This window comes from Mastomys coucha, unplaced genomic scaffold (genome assembly GCF_008632895.1).
Source record: "Mastomys coucha isolate ucsf_1 unplaced genomic scaffold, UCSF_Mcou_1 pScaffold21, whole genome shotgun sequence".
NCBI lineage: Eukaryota > Metazoa > Chordata > Mammalia > Rodentia > Muridae > Mastomys > Mastomys coucha.
The window spans coordinates 19524838-19534361 of record NW_022196904.1 but is presented as its reverse complement, the minus strand read 5'-3'; the positions used below and the strand labels follow the sequence as shown (position 1 = coordinate 19534361).

The window sequence follows — 9524 nt, the reverse complement described above, 5'->3', positions numbered from 1 at the left end:
CCCCACGGCTCCCCTGGCCCACAGTACAAAGTCCAATCTCTTAAGTCAAGTCTGGCCTGGTCTAGCCTCCCTTTGTGGTCTCTTCTCTCTCCCAGGCCCACAGGTCAGCACCTCAGCCCGAACCCCTCTGCCCTCTCTCCTCATGGACCTGCTTCGCTCTCGCCCACATGACTAGGATTTCCTTTCTTCCCCAGAGCAAACATCTCTCCCCTTCATTAGGTTTCTAGTGGCCTCAGTGCACAGCTGAAGGTCCCAGCCTGACAGTCCAATGCTTGGAGATGCTGCCCAGCTCCCCCCCTCCTCTGAGCCCTCCCCCGCAGGCCATGTTCTCCAGGCTGGGGACACAGCAATGAACACAGCAGACAAAAATTCCTGCCCCGTGAAGCTGACATCCTAGACAACCAACATAGTAAATAAGTAAATTATAGGGTATGTCAGATGGTGATAACCGCTCTGGGGAAAAACAACAGCCAGCAAGGGATGGGTGGAGATGGAGGAAAAGTGGGGAGCAGCTAAAGGAAGCTTTACTAAAGAAGGTGATATCTGGGGCTGCGCACTGCAGTGTACAGCTGGAATGTCAGCACTTGGGAGGTAGAGGCAAGAGGATCCCCACAAGTTCAAGGCTAGCCTGAGCTAAACGAGTTCTAGGTCAACTAGGACAATACAAGAAGACCTCATCTGGAAGGGTGGCATTTTGGCATGCACTTGGGCTGCTGAGGCTCCAGGCTAGCCTGGACTATGTTCTGAGACTCTATCTCAAAAGCAAACAAACCAACCAGGATACAACAGACAAGACATAGATGCTTACAGGAGTGGGCTACCTAGGCACCCAGAGGAATGACAGGTCCAGTGGGTGCAAAAGTTCCAAAATAGGAGTTTGCCTGTTGGGGCCAATGAGGCTAGAACAGGGAGTCGTGGGGGACAAAGGACAGAGGTGACAGCCAGATTACACAGGGCCATGCGATCACAGAAAAGACTCTAGCTTTTATCTTGAGTGATAGGAGACCTGCAGGAAGGTTCTGTACAGAGGAAGAATGTGTCGTATTTAGGTCCTCCCAGGGTCCAGTCCGGTATCTAACACTGAGACCTGGGCCTGGGAGCACACTGAAGACAGAAAGAAAGAATAATCCGGGTAAGAGAAGATGGACAGAGAAGGTTCGGCGGGATGGGGTGAGAAACAGAAGTGGGTTTCAGAGCTGCCCTGCCAGGGTTTGTTGGTGAGCTGAGAGACTAAGAAGCATGCAGGGAGGAAGACAGCTAAGGCCACTGAGGAAACAAGGGTTTGTCTCTCTGCCTCATCTTCCAACATATCACCCACACAGAAACTAGTACAATTGTTCAAAAGGAAAATCTGATCCGTCCATTTCTTCCTGGGCTCCCCAGAGCCTTCAAGAGTCAGTCTTAGCGCCTTTGCAGCTGAGGCCCTACATTCTGTCCCTACCACCTCATCCCCCACTGACAGACATCGAATACCCAGGACACTCTTCCCCGCTTCTACCTGGCTCCAGCTCTCTGCCTCCACCCTCTGTCTTTGTCCTTGGGCCTAGCTAGCTTCTCTTGGCCCTTTACGGCAGCGCTCTAACTGTTCTGCCCTATAAGGCCATGGGACCAACCAGAGATGACTTCTGTGTTCTCATGGCCTCTGTGCTGGCCACATCTGGAAACAGGTCTATCGTCTACTTAGAATGGAACCCCTGAAGACAGGGTCTAGAGGGTCCTGTCTTGGTTGGGGATGTCCCTGCTCAGTCAACAGTACTCATATTGCTGAAATGCCCAGGCCGTTTCCCAGAATCTGCTATGTTTTAACCAGAAAAGCTGTGCTGATATGATACCCTCCTCCCTCTAACACTCACTTCCCCTTTGAGCAGAACCTCTGCCTGTGTGAGCCACGGCAACTGGCCCATTTCCTGTCCCTCTCCTCCCCATCTAGCCCGCTTTACCCTACCCAGCCTCCTCAGTGGCCTTTAGTCAAAGGCCCCTCCCACTTGACCCCCACTTCCTGATATCTCCTCTAACCCAAGCTCTGGCACATTCCAGGGACCCAGGGTTTTGAATTGTTCTGGTGAGGCCTCAAATTCACTTCTCTAGGGGAGGCTGTACCAGAAAAGGGACCCACAGAGTACAGGAAGCAGAGACAGCCATGGTACCTCAAGCCCAGCTCCTCCTAGTTTGACTGTGCCTCCCCATCCTGTCATCCTGTACCCACCTTGGAGACCTTTAGTAGCGAAGTGCAGGTCAATAGGGTGGGACCAGTAAGCCATGTCTCCTATCTGGGGTGTGTCTACCTGTGTCTGGCCTTCCCGTACACCTGAGAGGAGCTTCCATGCGGCCCCTGTAATGAGAAACAGAACATACAGGGTTGGAGGGGAGTGACAACCTTCAGATAGCAGACCCGCTGTGGCAACAAGTTTATTTTCCCCTGGAATTTGGGAATGGAAGTTACATAGTGTAGACTCTAGAGCCAAATATCTGGATTCAGATATTTTTTGTTTGTTTATTTGTTTGTTTTCTGAGACAGGGTTTCTCTGTATAGCCCTGGCTGTCCTGGAACTCACTCTGTAGACCAGGCTGGCCTCGAACTCAGAAATCCGCCTGCCTCTGCCTCCCAAGTGCTGGGATTAAAGCGCCACCACTGCTCAGCTTTTTGTTTTGTTTTGTTTTGGTTTGGTTTTTTGAGACGGGCTTTCTCTGTGTAGCCCTGGCTGTCCTGGAACTGGATTCAGATCTTGGCACTAGCAGTGTGCACCTGAAATCTCAGCACTTGGGAATTTGTTTGGGGCTTTCCTGGGCTGCCTGGTGAGTGTCAAGTCAGCACAGGCTAGAGTATGGGTCTCAGTCTCTAAAGGAAAATTGGAGGGAGATGAAGAGCACGTGAGAGAGAATAAAGCCAGACAGTGATGGTGCACATGGTTAGTCTTAGCCCTCAGGAGGCAGAGGCAGGCCAATTTCTGTGAGTTCAAAGTCAGCCTGGTCTACAGAAGGAGTTCCCAGGGCTGCCAGGGCTACACAGAGAATCCTGTGTAGAAATCCTAGCACTATTCTTATATATTTTGTAGTGTTAGGGATGGAGCCTAGAGCAGTGCATATGCAAGAGCTTGCTAGCAACAATCGACACTCCCCAGCTGCAACCCCAGGAGAGTTGCTTTTCTCGGTTCCCGTCTATAAAATGAGTGACCAAAAAATAAAATAAAATAAAATAAAAAATAAAAAAATACAATCTCAAAATTTATGAGAAGACTCACAGCAAGTACGGACTATTAATTTTTAAAATAGTATTCATTTGTTAATCCTCATGTACGCCGCTGGGGATACAATCCATAGCCTTGTGCGTTATGCGGCACACGCTGTATGCTCTACTGATGAGCTGCATTCTCAACACCTTCTTCTTTGATAGCCAAGGCTAGCCTCAAACCTCTTCTGTAGCTGAGAACGACCTTGAACTTCTCCTGACCCTCCTGCCTACGTTCCCCAAGTGACAAGATTCCCCAGCATCCTTTCTTTACTATACGCACCTCACATTCAGAGGCCTAGTTCAAAGACCAAGGAGAGATTAGGCACCATCTGAGAGCACACCGTGGCCCCAGTGAGGAGCAAGGAGAAACAGCGTCCACATACTGAGCACTAAACCCCAGATGCTCCCCTAAATGCCCCCAGGAAATGCCTGCATCTCATCTGCTCTCTGGGATTCTAACCACCCCCCTCCCAACACATACACTAAGCTTTCGGGCTCTCACAGTCACCACGAAGCCCCAGGTGTACCACTGCCCTTCCCCACACTCAAGCCTCACTGGTCCCATCCAGCTCCCTGGCCTCGGTCAGGGCCTTGGCAGTGGCTGTTCTTTTGCCCTGAAAGGGCTGCTACTGGGTGTCCTATTTCCAGCCGTTTTCCTCCTGCCCCCAATTTAAGTGCTACTTGCACAGAAAGGCTTTCTCTGATCTCAGACCCCCCTACCCCAAATCAGCCCACAGTCCATCACTCTGTTTCTTTTTTTTCCTAGCATTTACAATGATCTTGTAAATACTTTGTGCTCTTTTCTTTGAGACAGGGTCTCTTGTCATATAGCCCAGGCTGGCCCCAAACTTGTAATGGAAAGCTTCCTGGGTGCTGAAATTACAGATATGCATAAGTACACCTAGCTTGTCTACTGGCCCTAGGACAGGAAGTATGTGTGTGTGTGTGTGTGTGTGTGTGTGTGTGTTTTCTGTGTCACAAGCCCCATATGCTTAGGGGCTATGTTTTCAGGTGGTGGGATAACCTGAAAGAAAAGGATAAAAAAGAAGCAAACAGTATGGTCTGAGTTCATTGGAGAGACTTAGGCGAGGGGAGGGGGCTGGGTATTGTTTGAGAGATGAACAAGGTGTGGGGAGGATACCTGTGTGGATGCCCCACTTGCAGAAGAGGCTGTTCTCTGAGAAACCGGTGGCCCCTATGATCTGCCCGATCACGTGCACTTCAGCCATGGCTCTAGGAAGGGAAAAATTCAATCACAACTCTGAGGTAACTGTATTATTTCCATCTGACAGCTGGGGAAACTGAAACTTATCGCATAAAGAACAGTACTGTGATTCTAAGCTAGTTCCACCAACCCACTGACAATGTAATCTTCATCACAGATACAAGCCACCTCCCCAGAAAAGCCCAAAAAAAATGGGGAAGACCCCCATGCGTGTGGGAACCTGCACCAATAAATAAACCAAGGCGCACTTAGAAAGCCCCGCCCCATGACTGTGGCCCCGCCCCCCGCACAAGGCCCCGCCCCCTCGCGGCAAATCAGTCAAGCTTCAAAAGGCGCATGCGTCTCGGATGTAGGGCCGCTTTTCCCTTACCCCTAGGCGTAGTGCATGCGTCATTCCTACCTCCGCGTACTTGACCGTTAGAAGTGAAAGCTGCCTCGGGGATGGTAGCTCATGGACCTGGCCTCCTCCTCTTTGCGGGCGCCGTCGAGACTAGTCTCGCGCCCCGCCCGAGCCCTTCCAGGCGGAGAGAGATCTGAGCTAGATAGGTCCACAGCCTCGCTCTCCTGGGGTGCCCGGGTAGTTGCTGGGGCAACGGCAGGCTCCGCCTCTGCGCCCGCCCTGCGCGCTGATGATTGGTGCTATATCTGCCCTCTAGGGGCGGGGCGTAGTTGTGACGGACGTGGTCATTCGGGACATTTTTTGGGTGAATTGCGTAGGTCTTGCTCCCGCGACGCCTTACGCCGCAGAGTGGGAGGCCTGGCCGGTTATCTCCATCAGCAGTTGAGGAAGTTAGAGCACCAACTGTTTCCTCCCCGTATCTTCTTTACGCAATAAGCAAATTTATTGATGCTCTTTGCTTCCTTAAACAAAACACCTTTCCTGCTCAGGATCACAGTCAGAATGGAGCCAGTCGACACTAAACGGGCAGGCACCTAAAGGAACTCCCATCGTGGTGGTCATTTCTGTGTTATAGCTGGAGGGGAAAAAAAGGATCTCCATTTTTTTTTTTTTTTTTGCGAAGTAGGTTTTCTCTTCAGTTTTTAGAGCTTCCTCAGATTTCTCAAGGACGGAGAGGTCCAACTTTTTTCTCAGAGTCACTGCAAAGTTCATTCTAACAGTTGATTTTGAACAAAGGGTGAGGTAAAGATAAGTGAGGAAGACGGGGCCAGAGAGATAGCTCAGCAAAAGCGCTTGCTGCTCTTCCAGAGAACGGGAGTTCGATTCCCAGCATTCTGTTACTCCAGCTCCAATTCTGCCCTCTTCTGGCTTCCCAGAGGACCGACCCCGTAGCCCCGTGCACACGTGGCATACACAAATAATACAAATAAATCCTACAAAAGGAAAGAAGAAGCCCCTTTGGCGGGAAGTCGGGAGAGAAAGCCTCTCTTCTTTTTTCTTAGATTTTTTCTTTTCAAGTCGGAAACAAGTTTAAAATTTTAAACATTTTATGATGAGTATTGTGGGCTCGTGAGAGACTGAGACAAGAGGATTGCTGCAAATTTAAAGCCAGCCTGGGCTATCGATGAGTTCCAGGCCAATCCCCCTTTAAAAACAAAAACTAAAACAAGAATGTGTGTTTGTGTTCAGGTATACGGCTGTATGTTGCATATGTAGAGGCCAGAAGCTAGCTCACCAACCTCCAAGGCTGTCCCTCAGAAGTTATCCACCTTTTTTTGTTTTGTTTGGTTTGGTTTGGTTTGGTTTTTCGAGACAGGGTTTCTCTGTGTAGCCCTGGCTGTCCTGGAACTCAGTCTGTAGACCAGGCTGGCCTCAAACTCAGAAATCCGCCTGCCTCTGCCTCCCAAGTGCTGGGATTAATGGCGTGTGCCACCACTGCCTGGCACTATCCACCTTTTTTCCTTCCAATTTTCAGGGTATGTGTAACCAACACTAACACCACTATTTGTTGTTGTTGTTGTTGTTATTATTTTTGTTTCCTTTTGTTTTTTTTGTTTTTGTTTTTCCAAGACAGGGGTTCTCTGTGTAGTCTTGGCTGTCTGGAACTCACTCTGTAGACCAGGCTGGCAACACCACTGTTTTTATTTGCTTTTTAAAAATCTTCTGTTTGTATGGGCATTTTTTGCATATATCTGAACACCAGGTGCATGCAGTGCCTGCCAAGGCTACAAGAGAGCAGCTGGCGTCCTAGAGATGGAGTTGTAGGCAGTAGTGACCACCCAGGATGCATGCTGAGAATGGAATTTGAGATCTATGCAAGAGCAGAATATGCTCTTAGCAACTGAGCCATCTCTCCAGGCCAGTCATACAGTATTTGTTGTATTGACTTATTTAATTCAGTAATACTGTCATGCAGGCTCATACACATTGTAAGCATGTGTCAGAATTTCCCTCCTTTGGAATGTCACAGTGCATTCAGTGTAACTATACCCCACACTTTATTCAGGTAGACACTGCTGTTGCCCAGCCTTTTGGCTGTTGGAGATGCTGCTGCTGTGATGTGCAACTTCTCGGAGACCTCTCTATTTGAGTTCTTCTGGGCATTTCACTGGAAGTGGGATTCTGGAACCATGTGGTTGCCATATTGTTCTCATGGCAGCTGGAACAAGGCTTCACACCTTGCTTTCTTCTTTGGCTGACTCATCTTAGGAGCTGAAGGATCTAAATCACCCTCCTCAAAAATATCATTTTCTAAGTATCATGTACAGAAAGTGCATAAACAGTAAGTAAACGTCTTGATGAATTTCATAAACCGAATATACCTGATTCCCAAAGAAAACAAGGCGCATAATAGGCTGTATAACTGTTTATTTGGCATGGAAACATTCTGGGGAAGAAAAAGAACCCTTAGGAATCAGGAAGTAGGCTGGAGAGAAAGCTTGTTAAGATGTTTGCTGCTCTTCCAGAGGACATGAGGTCACTTTCCAGCATCCATGTCCAGTGGCTTACAACTAACTGTAACTCCAAACTCAGTAAAGCTAGCACAACACTGCCTTCTAGCCCCTGTGGCATACACTCAGACACAAACACATAAAATAAAACTAAAAAAATAGTTTGTTTTTCTTTTGGTTTGGAGACAGAGTCTCTTTATGAAGCCCTGGCTGTCCTGAAACTTACTATGTAGACTAGGCTGGCCCCAAATTCAAAGATCTGCCTCCCTCTTCCTCCAGAGAACTGGGATTAAAAGCAAGAAGTAAAGAAAATACATTTTGTGGTTTCTCTCAAGCATTCGAATACTTGGTCCCCAGCTGGTAGCTGTTTGGGAAGGCTTAGGAAGTGTGGTCTTAATGGAGGAAGCTTGTCACTGGGGGTTTTAGAGTTTCACAAGAGTGTGCCATTTTGAGTTAGTGCTCTCTGACTCCTGCCTGTGGTTTAAGATGTGGGTTCTCAGCAGCTACTCCAGGTACCTGCTGCCAGCCCTTCACCATGCCATCATAGTAGCCCTTTGGAATTAAAAGCCCAATTAAACTCTTTTATTACCTATCTTGGTCATGGTGTTTTATCATAGCAATAAAAAGGTAAGTAATACAGTATGTAAGGCTTAAAAAGTAAAAGAGCCTTACAAGGCTCAGGAAAGTCCTGAAAATTACAGGACCCACAAAGTCCTCCAAATTTATGAAAGGCATAAACAACTGCTAGGAAGAGGAGAGCCTGCAGCCTAGCTGCTTTAGGTCCAGAGATGCAGCTTCAGTGAGCCACCCATGCTGAGATTAAAGGTGGGCACCCCTAGGAGGGCAAGGAGGATGGGGTGTCACTGAGCTTAGTGGTCTGATGGAAAAACCGAGGCTAGTAGGAGTTCATACCCTCATCTAGTGAGTCTGGAAGGAGGGCCTACTTCGTGCCAGACTCTGTTTTCAGGCCTCCCAGCCCCGAGGGAGCTGTTGCTGGTGGGAGCAGGCAGGAGCAGCATGCAAACAGAAGAGGGGTTAGCAGTTTTTTAAGTGGTGTAAAAGGCAAATAGAGCAAGAGGAAGGAGCTAGTGAATACCTTCTGATGAAAACCATCCTGGTCCTTGCCCCTGGCATTATCCCTCCCGTGGATCTCCGTGCCAGAAACTCAGACTGAGCCAAGCGTGCTCCCAGACGCCATCTGCTCTCTCCGGGAGTGGGGCCCATGCCAGCTTGAGTGTTTGGACTCTTGGCAAAGTTCCCTGGCACCCTAGAGCTAGGGAACTCCACGGCCCCACATCAGGCCGGGGGAATCCTCCTGTCTAGCCAGATGGAGGGCTGCAGGAAAGGGAGGCAGTGCAAGCAGGGTGGGCTCCCTGAAGGAAGGGATGTCTTAGAATGCCAGAAAAGTTCTTCTGTTGAACAGACATGAATTATAAATAATAAAATCGATATACACATTACGTGTGTTCCCTGTGCTTACTTTGCCAGGCTTTGGGTAAATGTGTGGGCATTTGTTGTTACATCTAAGTTAAATTCATATGTTAGGCTGTTGAAATGACTCAGGGGAAAAGGGGGCTTGCTGCTAAGCCTGACAGCCTGTGTTGGATCCCAGGAACATATCTGGTGGAAGAAAAGAACCAAAAAAGTCATCCTCTGACTTCCACACATGCTTGCTCTATATAGCATGTGTGCACTACACAAAATAAATAAACGTAATGAAAAAAATTTAATTGTATGTCATCACATCTAGGAGGCTGGGCATATTTCCTGAGTGTTCAGATGAAAGGAATTCAGGTTTAGAGAGAGACGAGGCTATCCAAAGCTCAAACATCAAGTGCCTTGAAATGCATGCAAAGGACCCGTATGCAGAGAGCCCAGCCCTGGACACCACCAGAGTCACTGAAGGATGCTTATAGCATCCTGTCCTAGACCATTCCTTGGCCTCTGTCCTTGGAAGCTTCATTCAACCTTCCTATCTTGGCTTCTGCCCTTCCCCTGGGGTCAGAATGGAATTCTGCTGTGGGTTACAGTCTGTTGGCATTGGTACCATTTGTTTATGTCAGCACAGAAGCCAGTGTCCTGTCCTCAGTTTCCTCATCTGCAAATTTAAGGAAATACAACCAGCGCCAGGCCTGGGGTAGCATCCACACTCATTGAAAAAGCTGTGTTCTCCGACCAGCTACTTTACCTCTCTGTGCCTCTTTGCTGCTGTGTAAA

The 9524-nt window shown here is 48.6% G+C and overlaps 1 protein-coding gene across 1 annotated transcript in view; it reads right to left on the bottom strand.

Annotated features, from left to right (window-relative positions):
- Positions 1–5089, bottom strand: part of B9d2 (B9 domain containing 2) — a 5898-nt gene extending 809 nt beyond the window's left edge. The window contains exons 1-3 of the mRNA XM_031385787.1: positions 4858–5089; positions 4374–4465; positions 2207–2332 (exon numbers count right to left, since the gene is read on the bottom strand). Coding sequence (XP_031241647.1) covers positions 2207–2332; positions 4374–4461 — 214 coding nt within the window. The 5' untranslated portion in view covers positions 4462–4465; positions 4858–5089. The remainder of the gene's footprint in view (positions 1–2206; positions 2333–4373; positions 4466–4857) is intronic.
- Positions 5090–9524: the final 4435 nt, after the last annotated feature.